Here is a 25,175-nt window from a genome sequence, read left to right on the forward strand (position 1 = left end):
AATTTTTAAAAAGTAGATATTTTTTTCTACTGAAAAATCATACACACTATATCAACTACGCTGAGGGGCATTCACATTGTTTCCAGTTTGTTGTGGCCACATTAACGCTACTATAAATATTACTGTACTCAGATTCTTATACAGCAGTACTTTTCCTTATATATTAGAAGTACAAGCTAGATTCTCATGAGTGGAACGACTGTGTTGAAGAGTATGTATACAGATACTCCTGTAAGTCCTGATAAACCCATCATAAATTAAAAATATCATAAAGTTGAGAATGCATTTAATACACCTAATCTACCAAACATCATAGCTTAACCTAGCCTACCTTAAACATGTTCAGAACACACACATTAGCCTACAGTTGGGCAAAATAATCTAACACAAACCCTATTTTATAATAATGTCTCATGCAATTTACTGAATACTATATATGACATTAAACTTGTGACAGTTTTGCACCATAGTAAAGTTGAAAAATCCTAACTCAAACCATTCTAAGTCAGGGACCGTCTGTGTATTATATGTGAAGAGATGTTGTCAGTTGGTCATCTCAAGAGGTAGGAATAATCCATATTTCTAACAACAATGTACACAAGTACCTTTTTCCTAGCATCTCTGACAGAAATGGGTGATTTTGATTTTTAAAATATCTTTATTGAGATCCAATCACATACCATAAAATTTACCCTCTTAAAATGTGTAATTCAGTGGTCTTAGAATTTTCGCAGAGTCATGCAATGATCACCACCAAGTTAGGACATTTTCATCACTCCAAAAAAGAAACCCCGTATCATTAGTCAGTCCCCATCACCTCACCATGTCTCAGACCTAGGCACACATTTATCTGTTTTCTAGATTTAGCTATTCTTGACATTTTATATAAATGGAACCATATAATATGTTTTCTTGTGTGTGACTGGCTTCTTTCATTTAACATATGTTTTCAAGTTTCACTCACGTTTTAGCATGTATCTGTACTTTCTTTCCTTTTATTGCTGAATAATACTCTACTGTATAGATATGCTATATATGATTTATCTATTTATCAGTTGAACATTTGTGTTATTTCTACTTTTTGGCTATTAAAAATAATGCTGCAATGAATATCTATATAAGTTTTTGTGTAGCTGCATGATTTTATTTCTCTTGGGTATATAACTAGGTTGGAATATTGGGTCATATGGTAACTCTGTGTTTAACCTTTTGAGGAAATGTCAAACTGTTTATCAAAGTATTGTTTTAATTTTGCCAGTTTGATGAGCACTAAATAATTTCACTGAATTTGTAATGTGTACTTCCTCACTGAGTTTGAAGTTCCCTATTCTCATTCATTGGCCATGTCATTTATTTCTAAATAGATTTTCATCAATTTTTTAAATCTTTTTTCTACTGAGTTTTGCTTGCCTTTTATAAACATCCAAGAGTCCTTTGAATATTACAGATATTAAGGAATTTTCTGTTGTCTTCTTTGTAAACATATTTGTCTTGATTGTAACATTTGTCTTTTAACTTTGTGGAACCTGTGTCATATAAAATATTCCATTTTTGTGGAGCTAAATATATCTTCAGAGTTTCAGGGTTCATTAAGAAGTTCTTCTCTACTTCCAGATTATACAAGCGGTTGCCTATATGTTCTTATAAGATTTTTAATTTTTATTTTACATTGTCTTTATGAAAAAAATTTACATTGCATATAGTATGAAATAGAGGCTTACCTGCTTTTCTACTGAAATAAAAATATATTTATCATATATTAAATTATCAAATATAATAAAAAAATTTTCTGGATTCTCTAGGATTCTGGTGTGTTTCAAGCCACAGGTCAGGACTACCTGTTGCTTACAACATCAGTTTAGTAGGCTTTAGCATTTAAAAAAATATAAAATAGAATACGAAAATAGAGTATATCATACGTAATAAGGATACGTGTGTGATAAAACCTTTTATTTCTTTTAACATACACAAACATACACATCAAAAGTCATTATGTATATGAAATATTTCTTATCATGAATTAGAATCCATAAAGTTTGAAATTCACTCCTCCATGTGTTCCACTGATCCTCTTGTCTATTCCTTTGTCCATATAATATTTATCTGATTACAGATGCTTTAGGCTAATATTCTGATATCCAGTAAAACAAGTGCCTCTCTTACATACTGTCTTTGGTTATTCTTGGACATTTGTTCTTCCACATAAATCATGTGGTCATTTTTTCCTAACATTAAAAAAGAAACACTTGTTTCTATTCTAATTAGAATTGCTAAATTGGCAGAATTTACACTTACACTTTCATCATATTGTTTATTTGGTATGTCTTTCTGTTTCTGAAACAGTACATTTCTATGATTCTTATTATACAGGTCTATGGTTTACTTGTTAAATCTAATTGTAATTATTTTATAGTTCTCTTCACTGCTGTGACAGACAAATTTTCCCATTTTCATTTCTGTGTGTTTACTGCAAATACAGAGAAGCTATCAATTTTATTTAAGAAGCCAATTTTATTTGGCTATCTCATCACATTCTCTTATTAATTTTATTGTTCATAACTTGAGTCTCCTGGGTTTCCTAGGTATACAATCATATTTTTGAGGATGGCTAGAAAAATGGTAAATAATTTGACAGTATAAAATGGTAGTAGTGAGAATCCTATCTCCTGATTGTAAAAAGCAGTTTAAATATCACACACAAGAAATGAATTACTCAAATGACTGATACTCATTCCTCTCTCTTCTATTTCTTATTTCTCCTTGTTTCAGCCTCTGTCCCTGCTTTGAAAGCTTCCATCTCTCCTGCAGCTTCTAAGTTGTGCTACTAGTGAGAGTCCTTGGCTTCTGGTGCCTGGGTAGTAGGGAAAAGAGGTGGTCCTGGCTTTCAGGGTACCATTAAAAATATGTTATCTATCCATTTAGAGATATGTATATGTAGTACAAGGCAAGATGCTAAAAGAAATATCAAGAAACTGAGACTGTCCAGAAAGATGATAAAATAGGATATATAAGACATAAAAATAAGTAATTCTATTTTAAATAGAAATGACATGTGCTCCAAAACAGGTACAGGTAAAGTATAAGATTATTTCTCATGAAAATAGTTATGGGGGAGATTATGCACTACAATAATGCTATAACTCAGATATAGATCAAAAAGCTTTTGTGAAACTAGCTGAACCTAATTATCACATGTATTACTATTCTCTTAGGAAAAAAGTTGCAAGCATTCATTCATTTATCGAGATGGTCCCACTCTGTCACCCAGACTGGAGTGCAGTGCCACAATCTCAGCCCACTGCAGCCTCAATCTGGATCCCAGGCCCAGGAGATTTTCCCACCTAAGCCTCCCAAGTAGGTGAGACTATAGGCACGCACCACCAAGCCCGGCTAATTTTCTGTATTTCTTGTAGACATAGGGTTTTGTTATGTCACCCAGGCTGGTCTTGAACTCCTGGGCTCAAGTGATCCACCCACCCTGGCCTTCCAAGGGGCTGGGATTATAGGCATGAGCTACCATGTGCCCAGCGAAAATTTGCTTTTAAATAATGGACTTATCAGTTAATTTCTGACAACATAACTCATACGTTTCTAAAAGACCAGTTGGACCGGCTAATGGTAACAGTACTTAAGTTGTAGTACTGTCAAAAAAGGGAAATAACAAAAGGAATAAATGAAGAGTCTGCTATTAACAATGACCTGTCCTGACTACTCTTTTATTGAGAACAGGATTCATTTTATTCAATAAAAATAAAATACATAAATTCCTATCATGTAAAATTTCTTAAAGATAGGTATTAAGTAGAATCAAGTGCTACTGAACTTTAATATAATGTTTGTAATTCAGTGTTAAAATTAACACAGTCTCTTGTACTGCCAAAAAAATCACAATCTAAAATTTTCACCAGGGTCAAAAATTCTTTATCTTGGAATTCACACAGTGTATAATAGCAAAATGCAGCTGTTACATAAACCAGGTAGTTTATTGGTTCATTCATGCTATAAAAATATTACTGACATTTCATCTGGTCAACCATCTTAAAGGTTAATTCTTGTTTCCTCTTTCAGATTTTATTCTAGGTGAACTGTTCTGGGCAGATTCTATTTACCTATTCTGAGCAAACCACAAACTGTTTCATTGCTCACTCTTACTGTTAAGAACATATTGACTTGCTGCCTGCTCTGCTGTTTAATTCATTTATGCTGAGAGTCAGGCATGAAGACAGAATTTTAAATGTGACATTTGCAGACTGTTAGGTCATTTAAGCTCTGACAACACTGGGGAATTCCTGACATATAAACTGGATCTGATTACCAAGCACAGACGAGCTTCCCAAAGGAGCAAATTTCTGATCATTTTTTGTAATTTCTCACAGAGTTGCAATACTAAATTTTAATGTCAATGAAAAATATATATAGCCAACATTTTAAAGTAAAAGCCTCTGTTTGTTTCAATAAAGTCCAAACTGGCACTTCTAATCAATACATATCAGCTAAATAAAAATTATTTTGACAGAAAAAGGCATATGGAAAAACTCACAATAACAATCAACATTCATAACAATTCTGAGAAAGTCTGCCATTTAAGGGCTTTTAATATTTACTGTAATATGTAAAGTTCTGAAAATTCTGCTAGGTCTAAAGGCTATAACTCTAGTCAACAGACCATTTAAAATTATTAGATTCTGGCCCAGCAGGGCAGAGGTTATATACTGTCAAATTATAGTACAAAGTCTAAGCTTACATACTTAAAACACTGCCTTCTCAACAATTATAGTTATGTAGAAAGGATGATGAAATCATTATAATTGGAAATGAACAAATTGCCCACATGACATGCAGAATTACACTTCACAAGGGTTGACAATGGGGCGGGGTAAAGGATGTAGGGCAAGACTGTTTTCTCTTTTTAGTGACTCCAAAAAATTACACTCAATGATATTTTTGCAGCTCTTTTTCCTTGTCACTAAGTACTAGACACAATGGGTCAAAATGAAAGTTTTCTGAAATTAAATTTCGTAGTCAAATAATGCACAAAAGATAATCCTTATTTTATCCTATATTTTATGTAAGTAAGAATTCTGGTGTTAAACAGCAAGTAGCCTTTTAATATTGTGCTTCGAATGGGACTTTCAACTGTAATAGGGGTAGTCTAAATAGGGATAGACAGCCCAGAATGCCTTTCAGCTACAACACATTGATTCTGAAAACCCTAACAAAAGCAATTACTTTTCAGAGATTAAAAATCTTGTTTCTTTCAAAAGAATAAAATGAAACGCAAACCTGGTGTATTATCTGAGCTACAGGAAGTTGTTCAGCATATTTCAGAGGTTCCATTAGTTCCTCATCCATCTGGTCTTCCTTATAGCTGGAAAAAGAGAATTTAAAAACACAAAGCTAAGGCAAATACTATTTTGAAATATGGCAAATATTTAAATATGTCAAATATGAAATATAGTAAAATGCATATATTTAAGTTTTTGAAATAATCGGTATTTATCAACAATCTTTGAAACACTACCACTGAAAAATTTTAAATGACTATAAAGGTATTCAGACTACGTTAAGTAACTATGCAATAAAATTAGCTAACATCACTTAATGTTCTCAGATCCTGTCATTTTCTGAGACAAAAATATTTCAGTACACTCTGTTCAAAAGAGGGTGTTTCTTTCATAGCCCTTAAAGGTATTCAAAACCTGGCTCCAACCAAACTCAAGCCTCATCTCCAGCAACCCTTTCTCTACTTAACAGTCTACTGTTTTAGTTATATTTTACTGGCCAAATCCCACTGGGCCTTGCACCTCCGGGAGAGAGACCTTAGGAGAAATCAATCCTGCTGACATCATCTAGCCTCCAGACTGTGAGGAAATACATTTATGTTGTTTAAGCCATCCAGTCTCTGGTACTTTGGTATGGCAACCCTAGCAAACTAATACCTATTAGCATTAGGTATTTTTACCTCAATTAAAAAATAAACTAAAGTAAATACTCATTGACCAAAAGAAAACACACACACACACACACACACACACACACACACACAACTTGCTTTAAAGCATTTCACAGTGTATCTTTTAAAAGTTTATTCACTTTATGTATAAAAACACATACAGGCTGGGTGCGGTGGCTAACAGCTGTAATCCCAACACTTTGGGAGGCCGAGGGGGGTGGATCACTTGAGGTCAAGAGTTTAAGACCAGCCTGGCCAACATGGTGAAACCTCGTCTCTACTAAAAATACAAAAATTAGCCAGGCGTGGTGGTACACACCTGTAGTCCCAGCTGCTTGGGAGGCTGAGGCAGGAGAACTGCTTGAACCCGGGAGATGGAGGTTGCAGTGAGCCGAGATCACGCCACTGCACTCCAGCCTGGGAGACAGAGCAAGAGTCTGTCTCAAAAAACAAACCAACAAAAAAACCCCCACAAAACACGCAAACACACACATACACGCACATAGCAACAAAAGAAAAAACAGACAAACTCTATAGACATCATCAAATTTTAAGACTTTTTTGTTTCAAAGGACACAATTAAGAATGTAAAAACAGTCTACAGAATGGGAGAAACTCTTTGCAAATCATATAACCAAAAAGGGACTTATATTAATAAGAATGCATAAACACAACTCAAGAATAAAAAAGCGAACAACTCAGTATTTTTCCTTCCTTATCGAGGACATTCTTAAGTGCAAATGATGTATTTTTGTTTGTTTCTTTTCTACTGTGGTCAGCAGTGGGAAAAAGACAGTGACCACTTATGCACTTTGGTTCCATGCCTTGATTCCTGTTAAGGCACCAGCAGTTTTAATAAATATCTTCTGAAAAAATAAAAATTAAATCACCGACATTAATTTTAAGAGTATAAAAGAAATATGACAAAGTCACTCTTCATTGGTTATTCCAAAAATCTATAATAACAATGTATAAGATGAAATACATTTTTTTTTTCTCATAAAATGTCTCTTAGTCAATATAAAAGATATTCTTTGGGTATACAAAAATATTTGAAATCCGGCAATTTGTTTTGAATAACTTTTTATAATGCCATGTAGCTGTTATGAAAAATTCCAAACACATTTCTATATTTTTTATATTATTTTTGCAGGATCATTTAAAAGTGAGCTGCAGATACCATGACAGTTCACATCTAAATCTTTCAGCAAAATATTTATCAACCAAGGATATGTCTGAAATGTTTCTTAATAACTGCAGCACTTTTTCCAAATGCAATTCACAAGTAATCTTGAGTATCACTATGAATATATGAGTATTTTACTTATCCAATGTTTCACAATCAATTAAAATGATTACTCATTTCTATAATTTCTTGAAAACATATTTCCACTGCTTTCTTGCTTTATTTTGATATCAAGAAGTGTGATGCTAAGTTGGTTCGATGTTAATTATTTTCATTTTTAATTATTTTTAATTTTTAAATTACTAATTTTTTGGCTTAGAAGCTCAGACGGCCTTTATTTTCCCTTTTGTTTTAAGGTCTAATACTATAATATATCTTAAAAGTTGATTGTTATAGATCAAGTTTCCCAGGTACACGGGAAACAGGAGTCCTTTCAATATGGAGATTCAGATCTCATTTTATTTCAAAAAATGTTTTATTATAACTTTAAATACCATATCTGTTAATTTTCCACTTATTTCCTAGTTCAAGGTGTTGAACTAAATATATGGAAAATTCTCTCTTTCTGATCATTTTCATTTCTCTTATTTCAGTTTCATTTTCTTGGCTCTTTCTATTCTTTATGTCTTTTATTGAACTTCTGGAATATCTATCTTCCCTTGTCTACCTTGTAATTTACTTTTCATTTCTGAGATGATTTTTTTCTTTTTTCACCATTTACTTTCCTGAGTTCAGTCAACTGCTGTTTCACATATCTTTCTGTTTGTCCATTTCAATTGTGAATTTTTGAATGCCTGATTCATGGTATCCTTTCATAATGCAATTGCTTGTTTAATACAGGTTATTCATGTTCAGATGTTTCATTTCAGTTTTCCTGTTTTGTAATTTTTCTTTGATTTCTTTCCTTCCTTTTTATTTGTGCTTTCATTCTGTGTGTGTGTGTCATTTACTAAGAAGGTCTGATTTTAATTTTGTTTTATACTTATTGTAACTTTGTAAAGGTGCTGGCTTCTTTTTCTGTTGAGGATTATTTGTATTGGCTTTTTCAGAATCAGCAGTAACAAGTTATCCTGCCATGGAGGGTGAAGGGAGGTAAGCTGACTTACTCGGTTTCTCAGTTCAAGAGCACCCTCTTCTGTGGCTTCACTGAAGTGTAGTTGCTTTAATAAGTGGTGCTTTTTGTGGTGGGAGGGGCAGGATTTGTCTTAAAAAAAATTGTCTTGTTCCCGTAGTGCCCTTATCTTCAGCTGCTTTCTTTCCTTTCACCACCATGACTCCAAGGGACACCGCTGTCCCACTCTGTCCTTTGCAAGTAGTCTTCCATTATCCCAGAATTCATGCTTTCCCAAGATTGTCACCTAAGGTCATTCATACATTCTAAGCCCCATCTTGTAAATCATTATTAGTCAGGTCTCTGATAAACCATATATAATTCAGATAGAGAAAACTACAAATATTAATTTCAATTTACATGTGGCAGCCATCCTAAAGGAACCTGGAACTTTTCTCCTGTGAAATGGTAAAGTTCTCTTTTCTTAAAGTCATCCAAGTGTTCCTTTTACTTAACATTTTAAGTCATTTCAGAAGCCCCCCTAAAAGAATGTTTTTTCCATGATCTCTTTCCAAGATCCTTTACTAAGAAAATCTATTTAAATAACTTAATAAGGGAGTAATTTCTACATGGAAAAAGCTGTATATTCCTTATTTTGCTTTACTATTTTTTAAAATAGAGTTTTTGTAGAAGATAACACAAGGTATTTACTTACTTTATAAAAGGATTTTGACTTCAATAGAGTCATACTACCATCTCAAATGAAAAGGCAATTAAAATACTGTCCAAATCCTCTGCATAAATAAAATTCTCCTGGCAAATTATGAAGCCTATGAAGTTAGTCTTTACAATCCCCTGTGCTTTCTAGTGTTTTCTATATCCTTTTTCTCTTTCATATCCAGTGCCCAAAAAATTTTTCTCTTCTGTGCTATTCAAGCACCCTAAAATAACACTGTAAAATTATTTACTGTGTCCATACAGAAGGTTATCTCTAACTCAGAAAGAGTAAAGTTTATATTCTAGAGTGTCACACTGAGATCAGACAATTAAGGTATAAAATAACATACAGCCAGGTATGATGGCATGTTCCTATAGTCCCAGGTACGTGGGAGATTGAGGAGGAAGGATCACTTGAGCCTAGGAATTAGAGACCAGCCCGGGTTATATAGTGAGACCCTATCACAAATAAATAAATAAACATAAAATTACATAGTTTATTTCAGGTTGAAGGCGAAAGCATCTTTCCAAACACTGGAAATAAAGCCAACAAACTGAACAAGAAAGCAGAGACACTGTGCTATGCTAGATACAAACTAAAAATTAAGAGTATCAATAATAATTAAAGACACATCATCTAGAGTAATCCAAAATCATTAGGAAGAAATTCTCTACACATACCAAAAACAGGAAGGTAGACAAATAGTTAGTATAACCTGTTTTGAAAATATGGCTCAAAGAAGCACTTGAAATTAAAAGGAAATAATAGAGAAATCAAATTAATTTCTTCCTAGAATCTTTGGAAAAAAGGATTGAAAAATTCACACTCCTAAACTGCATTTTTAAATGTTCAAATAGTCATATAATAGATAACGCATATTGTACAAGATATAATTGACAAACCTGAAAATTTAAAGACACTCCAAGCGAAGAAAACTGAAGTTTATTGGTCAATGCAGACAAACACAAAATGCTACTACAAATTCAGACAGGTCCCAAGAGTCACTAAAGCTTATTTTTGTGAAAACAGGCTATACAGCAATGATAAAACAATCTAATACATTACTTCCCTCGAAATGAGATCCCCTCCAAACTCCCTGCATCACTATTTTTCTAATTATCAAACTAAAAACTTGTGAGAGAAGATATGAAAATAGAACTTCAGTTAAAAGCTACTTTAAAGAAGCACAAGAAAGACGGTAAGCCAGGGAAAAAAGACTTAATATGAGGCAGAGAACAGCAAGTTAAGTCCAAAGAGAACTAAGGTTACACTAATTTATGGCCCAACTGTTGAAATGCATCTTATTTACTGTCAGTTTCCAATGTAGTATAAAAATGCACACACTAGTTAAATAAGAAGACCTGTCAAGCAACTCAGTAAAGCTAATATAATAAAATCCCAGAAAAGCAAACTCTTGTTCTCATTTGAGAGACTTTAAAAGTAACTTCCTGTTTGGTAAAAATTATAGGCAGGCTTTCCAGAAGTTCACACAACCAGCTAACTTGAATGCACAAGGAACTATCTGTGTAGAGTCAAAGGCAATTCTAAAATACTAGTGTAGAGTTCTGGGGGATATCAGAGAAAAAACTTGTCAAAATTATTGAGTACTTACTCTGAACTCTACTAAATCTATCAGGAGTTAATGTACATTGTTCTAGTCATTTTATTTTGCTTTTACCATACATATTTAAGTACGCATGAAAAATACATAGAATATCTACAAATCATTTCATTAATAAATTGTACAGTAAAATTCAGCAACTAGCTTTTTTCATTCAAATGTGAGGTCAAATGTGACCTGTCACCTGTTTCTGTATGTCCTGTGAGCTAAGAATGGCTTTTATGTTTTTGAATGGTTAGGAAAAATAAGTCTAAAGAAGAATAACATTTCGTGACTAGTGAAAATTACACAAAATTTGAATTTCAGTGTTGTACTATAACAGCAGAGTTGCATATTTACAACTGAGACCATATGACCTATAACCTACAAATGCTTTAAATATTTACTATCTGGCCCTTTACAGAAAAAGTTGCGCAACCCATACATTAGAATAATTATTAAGAAGTGGACTTGCTGGGTCCTAAGTTATGTACATTTTAAATTTTGCTAGAAACAAGTAAATCGCTATCCAAAATGGCCGCATCAACGTATACTGCCACCAGAAATGCGTAAGTTCCCATTTCCTTTCAACATCACCACATAAATTTCTGTAAGACATAGTATCTCATTGTTTTAATGTCCACTTCCCTTCTAAAATCACCTTTAGGTGATCACTAACATGAGTCTTTTTCTCTTCTTAAACTGTATTTCTTTTTTCTTCTATTTGGTTTGTCTTTTAAAAAATTAATATTTAGAGTTATTTTGATAATCTAGACAGAAATTCTTTGAAATAGATGTTACAAATAATGTCACCACACTTTTTCTTCTCTTTTAACTTTGTTTGCATTGTCTCTTTTCTTTTTTGCTATATATGATATTCTATTCCATTAGTCTTTGACAATATTTTTTTATTAGCCGTAATTTGAGTAGTGTGACACCTTTCCCTACTCCTAAGCAAAAAAAAAAAAAAAAAAAAAAAAAAAAAAAAAAAGTTATTCTGCAATAATTCTGATGTTTCCTTTTTGCATTTTTATCTTTAATCCATTTGTATTTTGTACAGTGTAAAGGGGAAATCTAATTTTGTTTGTTTCTCCATGGCAAACCAATTGCTTCAACATAGAATTTTCTGACTTACCTATCCTCTCCTCCAAGTAAAACCATATCTATCATACATATATTGTTATGCATGGGTCTCTTTGGGGGCTTTATAATACGTTGTATATTTATTTACCTAATCTGAACCAATATCACATTATCTGAATCACCACAACTTTAAAACAGAAAATCCTGGTGTCAGATAGACTAAATGCCTCTCCCACCACTACTGTTCATACTCCGTAGTCATCCAAATGACTTTGGCTTTTTGTTCCTTTACTAGTCCACATGAATTTGATAGCCAGCTTATTAAGTTCCATGAAGAATCCTACAAAGGCAGAATGTAGTAATAGTTAAGAGAGCATACCTGGAGTCAGACAGCTAGCACTTCCACTTATGAGTTGTGTAACCAGATACAAACCTCTCCACATCTGTAGTCATATATAAAATGACTACATACTACACAGCTGTTTTGAGGATTAAACAAGTTAATAAATTCAAAGTGCTTAGAATAGTGCTGGTATTTATTAAATACTGGAAGTTTAAGAGAAATTTAATTGCATTTATTTACAGATAATGTAGATAAAATTATATGATAATTTATTCTCATCCCTAAACATGTTTCACCTCTCCATTTATAGGTGTTCCTTTATGATCTATAATTAATTTTATTTTGTCTCCATAAAGAAGATGTACATCTTTTAAGATGTATAATTGGGTGGCTTATAGCTTTTGTTGCTTATTTTGTATTAATATATCTATAGATACATGCATATATCTATTATATATAAATAATATAGGCATATATACTATTTTTTTTTTTTTTTTTTTTTTTTTTAAATTTATTTATTATTATTATACTTTAAGTTGTAGGGTACATGTGCATAACATGCAGGTTTGTTACATATGTATACTTGTGCCTTGTTGCTGTGCTGCACCCATCAACTCGTCATTTACATCAGGTATAACTCCCAATGCAATCCCTCCCCCCTCCCCCCTCCCCTCCCCCCCCCCCCCCCTCCCCCCTCCCCATGATAGGCCCCGGTGTGTGATGTTCCCCTTCCTGAGTCCAAGTGATCTCATTGTTCAGTTCCCACCTATGAGTGAGAACATGCGGTGTTTGGTTTTCTGTTCTTGTGATAGTTTGCTAAGAATGATGGTTTCCAGCTGCATCCATGTCCCTACAAAGGACACAAACTCATCCTTTTTGATGGCTGCATAGTATTCCATGGTGTATATGTGCCACATTTTCTTAATCCAATCTGTCACTGATGGACATTTGGGTTGATTCCAAGTCTTTGCTATTGTGAATAGTGCCGCAATAAACATACGTGTGGATGTGTCTTTATAGCAGCATAATTTATAATCCTTTGGGTATATACCCAGTAATGGGATGGCTGGGTCATATGGTACATCTAGTTCTAGATCCTTGAGGAATCGCCATACTGTTTTCCATAATGGTTGAACTAGTTTACAATCCCACCAACAGTGTAAAAGTGTTCCTATTTCTCCACATCCTCTCCAGCACCTGTTGTTGCCTGACTTTTTAATGATCGCCATTCTAACTGGTGTGAGATGGTATCTCATTGTGGTTTTGATTTGCATTTCTCTGATGGCCAGTGATGATGAGCATTTTTTCATGTGTCTGTTGGCTGTATGAATGTCTTCTTTTGAGAAATGTCTGTTCATATCCTTTGCCCACTTTTTGATGGGGTTGTTTGTTTTTTTCTTGTAAATTTGTTTGAGTTCTTTGTAGGTTCTGGATATTAGCCCTTTGTCAGATGAGTAGATTGCAAAAATTTTCTCCCATTCTGTAGGTTGCCTGTTCACTCTGATGGTAGTTTCTTTTGCTGTGCAGAAGCTCTTTAGTTTAATGAGATCCCATTTGTCAATTTTGGCTTTTGCTGCCGTTGCTTTTGGTGTTTTAGACATGAAGTCTTTGCCCATGCCTATGTCCTGAATGGTACTACCTAGGTTTTCCTCTAGGATTTTTATGGTATTAGGTCTAACATTTAAGTCTCTAATCCATCTTGAATTAATTTTCGTATAAGGAGTAAGGAAAGGATCCAGTTTCAGCTTTCTACTTACGGCTAGCCAATTTTCCCAGCACCATTTATTAAATAGGGAATCCTTTCCCCATTTCTTGTTTCTCTCAGGTTTGTCAAAGATCAGATGGCTGTAGATGTGTGGTATTATTTCTGAGGACTCTGTTCTGTTCCATTGGTCTATATCTCTGTTTTGGTACCAGTACCATGCTGTTTTGGTTACTGTAGCTTTGTAGTATAGTTTGAAGTCAGGTAGCGTGATGCCTCCAGCTTTGTTCTTTTGACTTAGGATTGTCTTGGAGATGCGGGCTCTTTTTTGGTTCCATATGAACTTTAAAGCAGTTTTTTCCAATTCCGTGAAGAAACTCGTTGGTAGCTTGATGGGGATGGCATTGAATCTATAAATTACCTTGGGCAGTATGGCCATTTTCACGATATTGATTCTTCCTATCCATGAGCATGGTATGTTCTTCCATTTGTTTGTGTCCTCTTTGATTTCACTGAGCAGTGGTTTGTAGTTCTCCTTGAAGAGGTCCTTTACATCCCTTGTAAGTTGGATTCCTAGGTATTTTATTCTCTTTGAAGCAATTGTGAATGGAAGTTCATTCCTGATTTGGCTCTCTGTTTGTCTGTTACTGGTGTATAAGAATGCTTGTGATTTTTGCACATTAATTTTGTATCCTGAGACTTTGCTGAAATTGCTTATCAGCTTAAGGAGATTTTGGGCTGAGACAATGGGGTTTTCTAAATATACAATCATGTCATCTGCAAAGAGGGACAATTTGACTTCTTCTTTTCCTAACTGAATACCCTTGATTTCTTTCTCTTGCCTAATTGCCCTAGCCAGAACTTCCAACACTATGTTGAATAGGAGTGGTGAGAGAGGGCATCCCTGTCTTGTGCCAGTTTTCAAAGGGAATTTTTCCAGTTTTTGCCCATTCAGTATGATATTGGCTGTGGGTTTGTCATAGATAGCTCTTATTATTTTGAGGTACGTTCCATCAATACCGAATTTATTGAGCGTGGCATATATACTATTGATTTCCATGTAATGATCTTTTATCTGGCAATCTTACTAAACTCTCTCATTAAATTTAATATTGGTAGATTCACTTAGATTTTTCTATTATACAGCATCTGTGAAAAAAAGGAAGGAAGAGTTCCTGATCCTCACACCTCCTATTTCTTTTCCTTACTCCATTAGTTGAAACTTTTTGTGCAGTAACAAATAGATGGGATTATAGCATGTATTCTTATCTCATCCCTGATTTTCATCGAAATGCTTCTATAATTTCACACTATATAAAGTCTGCTGCTAGTTTAGACACATTCCCTTTATTATCTCCCGTTCATCTAGAGTGTCTAAGTTACATTGCCTTTTTAAAAAACATTATCATTTATGATTAATGATTTTATTCAAATGTTTTTTCTGTATCTACTGAAATAATTACAAACTATTTCTCATTTAATGTATTGATACGATGAAATACACTAATATATTTTCTAATTCTGAATCATTCCTCTCATTTTAAGATAATTTCTATTTGGTCATGAAATGTTTTTATTTATACACTACTGAATTTGAATTTTATTTAAGATTTGTACATCTGTGATCACAAGTGAGGCTGGCTCTCTATTTTTTTCATTCTCTCTTTGTCTAGTTTTGGTTTCAGAATTATATTCGTTCCACTGAACGAGGTAGGAAGCTTTTTTATTCTGTTCATATTATGTCAGCACCTCAAGTGGTTAATAAATGTCAAATGTAAAAACCATCTAAGCCTGCTGTCTTGTTTGCAGTTTGTTGGGAAAGGGAACATGTTTTTTTTTTTTTTTTTTTTTTTTTTTTTTTTTTTTTTTTAGTCCAAAAAATAAACTCAATAATTTTTAATATTGATTGCATGTTGAAATGACAATATTTTGTATATATTGGGTTAGAGAAAATGCTATTTAATTTTATGTTTCCTTCTCTTTTTTTTTTTTTTTTTTTAATCAATTAACTTTTATTTTTTTTTTTATTTTTTTTATTTTTTAAATTTATTTATTATTATTATACTTTAAGTTGTAGGGTACATGTGCATAACGTGCAGGTTTGTTACATATGTATACTTGTGCCATGTTGCTGTGCTGCACCCATCAACTCGTCATTTACATCAGGTATAACTCCCAATGCAATCCCTCCCCCCTCCCCCCTCCCCATGATAGGCCCCGGTGTGTGATGTTCCCCTTCCTGAGTCCGAGTGATCTCATTGTTCAGTTCCCACCTATGAGTGAGAACATGCGGTGTTCGGTTTTCTGTTCTTGTGATAGTTTGCTAAGAATGATGGATTCCAGCTGCATCCAAGTCCCTACAAAGGACTCAAACTCATCCTTTTTTATGGCTGCATAGTATTCCATGGTGTATATGTGCCACATTTTCTTAATCCAATCTGTCACTGATGGACATTTGGGTTGATTCCAAGTCTTTGCTATTGTGAATAGTGCTGCAATAAACATACGTGTGCATGTGTCTTTATAGCAGCATAATTTATAATCCTTTGGGTATATACCCAGTAATGGGATGGCTGGGTCATATGGTACATCTAGTTCTAGATCCTTGAGGAATCGCCATACTGTTTTCCATAATGGTTGAACTAGTTTACAATCCCACCAACAGTGTAAAAGTGTTCCTATTTCTCCACATCCTCTCCAGCACCTGTTGTTTCCTGACTTTTTAATGATTGCCATTCTAACTGGTGTGAGATGGTATCTCATGGTGGTTTTGATTTGCATTTCTCTGATGGCCAGTGATGATGAGCATTTTTTCATGTGTCTGTTGGCTGTATGAATGTCTTCTTTTGAGAAATGTCTGTTCATGTCGTTTGCCCACTTTTTGATGGGGTTGTTTGTTTTTTTCTTGTAAATTTGTTTGAGTTCTTTGTAGGTTCTGGATATTAGCCCTTTGTCAGATGAGTAGATTGCAAAAATTTTCTCCCATTCTGTAGGTTGCCTGTTCACTCTGATGGTAGTGTCTTTTGCTGTGCAGAAGCTCTTTAGTTTAATGAGATCCCATTTGTCAATTTTGGCTTTTGCTGCCGTTGCTTTTGGTGTTTTAGACATGAAATCTTTGCCCATGCCTATGTCCTGAATGGTACTACCTAGGTTTTCCTCTAGGATTTTTATGGTATTAGGTCTAACATTTAAGTCTCTAATCCATCTTGAATTAATTTTCGTATAAGGAGTAAGGAAAGGATCCAGTTTCAGCTTTCTACTTATGGCTAGCCAATTTTCCCAGCACCATTTATTAAATAGGGAATCCTTTCCCCATTTCTTGTTTCTCTCAGGTTTGTCAAAGATCAGATGGCTGTAGATGTGTGGTATTATTTCTGAGGACTCTGTTCTGTTCCATTGGTCTATATCTCTGTTTTGGTACCAGTACCATGCTGTTTTGGTTACTGTAGCCTTGTAGTATAGTTTGAAGTCAGGTAGCGTGATGCCTCCAGCTTTGTTCTTTTGACTTAGGATTGTCTTGGAGATGCGGGCTCTTTTTTGGTTCCATATGAACTTTAAAGCAGTTTTTTTCCAATTCTGTGAAGAAACTCATTGGTAGCTTGATGGGGATGGCATTGAATCTATAAATTACCTTGGGCAGTATGGCCATTTTCACAATATTGATTCTTCCTATCCATGAGCATGGTATGTTCTTCCATTTGTTTGTGTCCTCTTTGATTTCACTGAGCAGTGGTTTGTAGTTCTCCTTGAAGAGGTCCTTTACATCCCTTGTAAGTTGGATTCCTAGGTATTTTATTCTCTTTGAAGCAATTGTGAATGGAAGTTCATTCCTGATTTGGCTCTCTGTTTGTCTGTTACTGGTGTATAAGAATGCTTGTGATTTTTGCACATTAATTTTGTATCCTGAGACTTTGCTGAAGTTGCTTATCAGCTTAAGGAGATTTTGGGCTGAGACAATGGGGTTTTCTAAATATACAATCATGTCATCTGCAAACAGGGACAATTTGACTTCTTCTTTTCCTAACTGAATACCCTTGATTTCTTTCTCTTGCCTGATTGCCCTAGCCAGAACTTCCAACACTATGTTGAATAGGAGTGGTGAGAGAGGGCATCCCTGTCTTGTGCCAGTTTTCAAAGGGAATTTTTCCAGTTTTTGCCCATTCAGTATGATATTGGCTGTGGGATTGTCATAAATAGCTCTTATTATTTTGAGGTACGTTCCATCAATACCGAATTTATTGAGCGTTTTTAGCATGAAGGGCTGTTGAATTTTGTCAAAAGCCTTTTCTGCATCAATTGAGATAATCATGTGGTTCTTGTCTTTGGTTCTGTTTATATGCTGGATTATGTTTATTGATTTGCGAATGTTGAACCAGCCTTGCATCCCAGGGATGAAGCCCACTTGATCATGGTGGATAAGCTTTTTGATGTGTTGCTGAATCCGGTTTGCCAGTATTTTATTGAGGATTTTTGCATCGATGTTCATCAGGGATATTGGTCTAAAATTCTCTTTTTTTGTTGTGTCTCTGCCAGGCTTTGGTATCAGGATGATGTTGGCCTCATAAAATGAGTTAGGGAGGATTCCCTCTTTTTCTATTGATTGGAATAGTTTCAGAAGGAATGGTACCAACTCCTCTTTGTACCTCTGGTAGAATTCAGCTGTGAATCCATCTGGTCCTGGACTTTTTTTGGTTGGTAGGCTATTAATTGTTGCCTCAATTTCAGAGCCTGCTATTGGTCTATTCAGGGATTCAACTTCTTCCTGGTTTAGTCTTGGAAGAGTGTAAGTGTCCAGGAAATTATCCATTTCTTCTAGATTTTCCAGTTTATTTGCGTAGAGGTGTTTATAGTATTCTCTGATGGTAGTTTGTATTTCTGTGGGGTCGGTGGTGATATCCCTTGATCATTTTTAATTGCGTCGATTTGATTCTTCTCTCTTTTCTTCTTTATTAGTCTGGCTAGTGGTCTGTCAATTTTGTTGATCTTTTCAAAAAACCAACTCCTGGATTCATTGATTTTTTGGAGGGTTTTTTGTGTTTCTATCTCCTTCAGTTCTGCTCTGATCTTAGTTATTTCTTGCCTTCTGCTAGCTTTCGAATGTGTTTGCTCTTGCTTCTCTAGTTCTTTTAATTGCGATGTTAGAGTGTCAATTTTACATCTTTCCTGCTTTCTCTTGTGGGCATTTAGTGCTATAAATTTCCCTCTACACACTGCTTTAAATGTGTCCCAGAGATTCTGGTATGTTGTATCTTTGTTCTCATTGGTTTCAAAGAACATCTTTATTTCTGCCTTTATTTCGTTATGTACCCAGTAGTCATTCAGGAGCAGGTTGTTCAGTTTCCATGTAGTTGAGCGGTTTTGAGTGAGTTTCTTAGTCCTGAGTTCTAGTTTGATTGCACTGTGGTCTGAGAGACAGTTTGTTATAATTTCTGTTCTTGTACATTTGCTGAGGAGTGCTTTACTTCCAATTACGTGGTCAATTTTGGAGTAAGTATGATGTGGTGCTGAGAAGAATGTATATTCTGTTGATTTGGGGTGGAGAGTTCTATAGATGTCTATTAGGTCTGCTTGCTGCAGAGATGAGTTCAATTCCTGGATATCCTTGTTAACTTTCTGTCTCGTTGATCTGTCTAATGTTGACAGTGGAGTGTTGAAGTCTCCCATTATTATTGTATGGGAGTCTAAGTCTCTTTGTAAGTCTCTAAGGACTTGCTTTATGAATCTGGGTGCTCCTGTATTGGGTGCATATATATTTAGGATAGTTAGCTCTTCCTGTTGAATTGATCCCTTTACCATTATGTAATGGCCTTCTTTGTCTCTTTTGATCTTTGATGGTTTAAAGTCTGTTTTATCAGAGACTAGTATTGCAACCCCTGCTTTTTTTTGTTCTCCATTTGCTTGGTAAATCTTCCTCCATCCCTTTATTTTGAGCCTATGTATGTCTCTGCGTGTGAGATGGGTCTCCTGAATACAGCAGACTGATGGGTCTTGACTCTTTATCCAGTTTGCCAGTCTGTGTCTTTTAATTGGAGCATTTAGTCCATTTACATTTAAGGTTAATATTGTTATGTGTGAACTTGATCCTGCCATTATGATATTAACTGGTTATTTTGCTCATTAGTTGATGCAGTTTCTTCCTAGCCTCAATGGTCTTTACATTTTGGCATGTTTTTGCAGTGGCTGGTACCGGTTGTTCCTTTCCATGTTTAGTGCTTCCTTCAGGATCTCTTGTAAGGCAGGTCTAGTGGTGACAAAATCTCTAAGCATTTGCTTATCTGTAAAGGATTTTATTTCTCCTTCACTTATGAAACTTAGTTTGGCTGGATATGAAATTCTGGGTTTAAAATTCTTTTCTTTAAGAATGTTGAATATTGGCCCCCACTCTCTTCTGGCTTGTAGAGTTTCTGCTGAGAGATCTGCTGTTAGTCTGATGGGCTTCCCTTTGTGGGTAACCCGACCTTTCTCTCTGGCTGCCCTTAAGATTTTTTCCTTCATTTCAACTTTGGTGAATCTGGCAATTATGTGTCTTGGAGTTGCTCTTCTCGAGGAGTATCTTTGTGGTGTTCTCTGTATTTCCTGGATTTGAATGTTGGCCTGCCCTACTAGGTTGGGGAAGTTCTCCTGGATGATATCCTGAAGAGTGTTTTCCAACTTGGTTCCATTTTCCCCCTCACTTTCAGGCACCCCAATCAGACGTAGATTTGGTCTTTTTACATAATCCCATACTTCTTGCAGGCTTTGTTCGTTTCTTTTTCTTCTTTTTTCTTTTGGTTTCTCTTCTCGCTTCATTTCATTCATTTGATCCTCAATCGCTGATACTCTTTCTTCCAGTTGATCGAGTCGGTTACTGAAGCTTGTGCATTTGTCACGTATTTCTCGTGTCATGGTTTTCATCTCTTTCATTTCGTTTAGGACCTTCTCTGCATTAATTACTCTAGCCATCAAGTCTTCCACTTTTTTTTCAAGATTTTTAGTTTCTTTGCGCTGGGTACGTAATTCCTCCTTTAGCTCTGAGAAATTTGATGGACTGAAGCCTTCTTCTCTCATCTCGTCAAAGTCATTCTCCGTCCAGCTTTGATCCGTTGCTGGCGATGAGCTGCGCTCCTTTGCCGGGGGAGATGCGCTCTTATTTTTTGAATTTCCAGCTTTTCTGCCCTGCTTTTTCCCCATCTTTGTGGTTTTATCTGCCTCTGGTCTTTGATGATGGTGATGTACTGATGGGGTTTTGGTGTAGGTGTCCTTCCTGTTTGATAGTTTTCCTTCTAACAGTCAGGACCCTCAGCTGTAGGTCTGTTGGAGATTGCTTGAGGTCCACTCCAGACCCTGTTTGCCTGGGTATCAGCAGCAGAGGCTGCAGAAGATAGAATATTTCTGAACAGCGAGTGTACCTGTCTGATTCTTGCTTTGGAAGCTTCCTCTCAGGGGTGTACTCCTCCCTGTGAGGTGTGGGGTGTCAGACTGCCCCTAGTGGGGGATGTCTCCCAGTTAGGCTACTCAGGGGTCAGGGACCCGCTCGAGCAGGGAGTCTGTCCCTTCTCAGATCTCAACCTCCGTGTTGGGAGATCCACTGCTCTCTTCAAAGCTGTCAGACAGAGTCGTTTGCGTCTGTGCAGAGGTGTCTGTGTGTCTTAGTTTACTGTGCCCTGTCCCCAGAGGTGGAGTCTACAGAGACAGGCAGGTTTCCTTGAGCTGCTGTGAGCTCCACCCAGTTCGAGCTTCCCAGCAGCTTTGTTTACCTACTTAAGCCTCAGCAATGGCGGGCGCCCCTCCCCCAGCCTCGCTGCTGCCTTGCCGGTAGATCACAGACTGCTGCGCTAGCAACGAGGGAGGCTCCCTGGGTGTGGGACTCTCCCGGCCAGGTGTGGGATATGATCTCCTGGTGTGCCTCTTTCCTAAAGCGCAGTATTGGGGTGGGAGTTACCCGATTTTCCAGGTGTTGTGTGTCTCAGTTCCCCTGGCTAGGAAAAGGGACTCCCTTCCCCCTTGCGCTTCCCAGGTGAGGCAATGCCTCGCCCTGCTTCAGCTCTCGCTGGTCGGGCTGCAGCAGCTGACCAGCTCCGATCGTCCGGCACTCCCCAGTGAGATGAACCCAGTACCTCAGTTGAAAATGCAGAAATCACCGGTCTTCTGTGTCGCTGGCGCTGGGAGTTGGAGACTGGAGCTGCTCCTATTCGGCCATCTTGCTCCGCCCCCGGGAACATGTTTTTTACAGTTAAAAAAGGAGCAGTATCTTTCAGTTGAAGGCTTAATTTATTTCTTTTACTTACTTTTTTTCTAAATCTAAATATTACGTTAGCCACATCCAAAGTGATTTTTATATCCTTATATTGAAAATGTCTCATGTAAATAGCACATTTTTAAGTTATGTTTTTAATTCAGTATGACTACTTTTTTCTTTGAAATAGGGTACTTGGTCCAATTATAATTAATGTAATAATTGATATAGCTGGCTTTACAACTACTACCTATTTTCTATTTCCCATCTGTTTGAATTTCCTTTTTCTTCTTTTGAAACAGCCAAATATTTTATTACATCTTTTTTTCTGCTATGAACTTGATAGGCGTATTTCTACCATTATCGTAGCAATTACATTAGGACATCCAACTTGGACTTGGTAGTCTAATCAAACTGTTCAACATTATCATTTCTTCAATAATAGTAGTACCTTACAACACTTTGATTCCATTTATCCTCCTGCCTTTGGTCTTATTATTGTCATATATTTTAATTCTATGAATACTTTAAACTCAACAAGATTGTAGGGGTTTTTGTCTAATTAAGTCAATTATTTTAATTGATATATTCACTGATTCTGGCTCTCTTCATTCTTTACTGAATTTTGCTGTTTCTCTTTGTAATCATTTCTGGCTGAAGAATTTCATTTGGTTTTATTTTATTTCAAGTGCACTGGCAACAAATTCTCTATCTGAAAAACATCTTGATTTCATCTTCATTTATGTAAGATATTTTTGCTGAGTAGAGAATGTTGGTTTAAAAGTTTTCTTCCTTTCACCACTTTAAACGTGTCTTTCTATTGTTTTATGGCTCTCATTATAATAATATGTCAGTATTAAAGATAATGTCAGCCTTTCCTTCTCTGTCAGGCTTTTAAATTTGTTCTCTATGTTTTTTCAGCATTTTGACTACGATGTGCCAAACTGTGGTTTTCTTTGCATTCATTTTGCTTACAATGAATTAACTGAATATGTGGTCCGATGTATTTCATTAGTTTAGGAAAATGTTTATTATCACTTTAAATATTGTCTCTTCTTCCTTATTTTCAATCTGTCATCTAGTTTGGGACATTATTTACATATATGTTGGACCATTTTTCTGTATCTAACATGTCTCGTACTCTTTTCTGTTTGTTTCTTTCTGTACTTCAGTTTCAATATTTTCTATTGTACTGTCTTCAAGTTCACTAATTCTATCATCTTCTGTATCCAATTTGCAGTTAAGTCATCGATTGAGTTCTTAATTCCAGATGCTATATTTTTCAATACTAGAATGTTCATTATTTTAGTTATACTCATATTCTCTGGTGAAACTCCCCACCTCTTCATCTATTTGCCAAGAATATTTTTCCTATTTTCTTGAACATCTTAAACATAGTTATTTCAAAGTTTTTGTCTACTACCTCCACGTTCTGGATCACTTCTGAGTTTGCTTCTATATTCTGTTTTTTTGTTTTTCTCTTGGTATATGATTATGGTGTACTAGAAATTTTTAATTGATGGGTGTAGGAAACTGCATACTTAAGAAAGGTTATATACAGTGTTATTTTCCACTTGAGAAGGTCCGTGTGTTCTTCTGCTGGGCAGTTAAGAGTGATACTCTGATCACTTTTACTCATTCAGGGACTGAGCTGAATTTAGACCACCTGGAAATTTTGATAAGACTAATTCATTACACCTTAATGTGGCCCTATTCTAATGGTGAGGCCCTTCAAGGTTTTCAGTTGAGAGCCTGGCAGGTTTTGTTTCAACACAGAGAGAGTAAGACTATAGAGATTTCTACTATACTGTTCAAAGGTTTCTGACTTAGATTTTTGGACTATTGTCCTGCACAGCTTAAGGATTTGGTATGCCAGCCTCACGAAACTGCCAAAAACTATACTCATCACTCTGTCCCCATTAGTAACCCTTTAACAGAGGCCAAACCCAAATTCTCACCTGTAGCGCAGAGGTATGTGACTTTTCTATGCAACTAATCACCTCAATCATAGTATGAAAGCAACCATGATGATATGTAAATCAATGAATAAGGCTGTTTTCCAATAAAACTTTATTTTAAAAAATAGTCAATAACAAGATTTGGCCCATGGGCCATAGTCTGCTGACTTCTGCTTTTGCTACACTGGGAAAAAGCAAGTGTACCCAAGAGAAAAAAGTGGCTAGAAACTGTCAGCATTAGTTCACCACAATCTCCACAGCTGTCAACTCTTACCTGGTATGTTCTTAAGGGGCTCTCATCCTGAAGATGTTTATCTCTTCAGTAATACAAGACTAGTAAATTCATAGCTCTGGTTATCAGATGTTTTTTGCTTAGTAATTTAGCTTCCCTTTAGTTTTAGAATTTGGCAAGTATTTTGAAAGGAAAATTGGTAACATAATTGAGACAAATATCTTGAAAAGGAAAGTTATTTTTTGAGTGAATGACAATTTTGTCACTCTAGCTTAACACAGTCACCAAAAATGTTGCTGGTGAAATTTCTCTATACTCTAGCAGTGGCCCACTGCCAAGCCCAGATTCTCAACCTTTGGTCTACTCCCAGAATTGGCAAATGATCACAGAGAAAAATTGGCTACAGATTCTCAGCTCATCTCTGAGAATTTTCCCCAAATCTGGATTTTTAGATTCTCAGTCCTCATTGCTTCTGCAACTGATATTTTTTAAAATGCAATTTAATCTGTCTTTCCTAATTGCTCTTGGTGAGTCCATAAGCCTACTGCAAAGTATTTCATCCTATTCAGAAGTAGAAATTGTACACTACTACTTTTGATATTTTCATTATCACTTAGTACCAAGTATTTTTTTAAATTTTCATAGGTTTTTAAATATTATTCTAAGAATTATTCAAAGAGTGTTTTTAAATTCCCAAACATACGTGTTTTAAACAATTCTTTTTTACTACTGATTGTAACTATTACACTGTGATCAAAAAAAAAATGCTCCTTAAGATTCCAACACTTTACGTTATTAAGACTTACTCTTTTGGCCTAGTATTGGTTAACATTTGTAAATGTTACAGTTGGTCTTAAAGAGAATATTTATTCCCTAATTGTTCAATTTCTTGGCTCAAGTTTATTGATTATGTTGCTTACATTTTCAATTTTAAAACTTTTGGATGGATCTTTTATTGGTTTTGGTACTGTAATACTAAAATATTCCATTACAATGATAAACTTATCAACCTGTTTTTTAAATATGTAAATTTTTGCTTTAAACATTTTGTGGTTATATTACTAAGTAATTAAGAGTTTAACATGCTTTTCTCTTCCTGATGAGATAAACTTTTACTTAGTTACCTTGCTTATG

General features: G+C 35.3%; 1 protein-coding gene across 1 annotated transcript in view; it reads right to left on the reverse strand.

The window, feature by feature from the left end:
- Window positions 1-25,175, reverse strand: part of PIGK (phosphatidylinositol glycan anchor biosynthesis class K) — a 121,905-nt gene that overhangs the window by 21,499 nt on the left and 75,231 nt on the right. Inside the window, exon 10 of the mRNA XM_050805126.1 lies at window positions 5,284-5,368. Coding sequence (XP_050661083.1) covers window positions 5,284-5,368 — 85 coding nt within the window. The remainder of the gene's footprint in view (window positions 1-5,283; window positions 5,369-25,175) is intronic.

The sequence above is a fragment of the Macaca thibetana genome, chromosome 1 (genome assembly GCF_024542745.1).
Source record: "Macaca thibetana thibetana isolate TM-01 chromosome 1, ASM2454274v1, whole genome shotgun sequence".
In the NCBI taxonomy this organism is placed as follows: Eukaryota; Metazoa; Chordata; class Mammalia; order Primates; family Cercopithecidae; genus Macaca; species Macaca thibetana.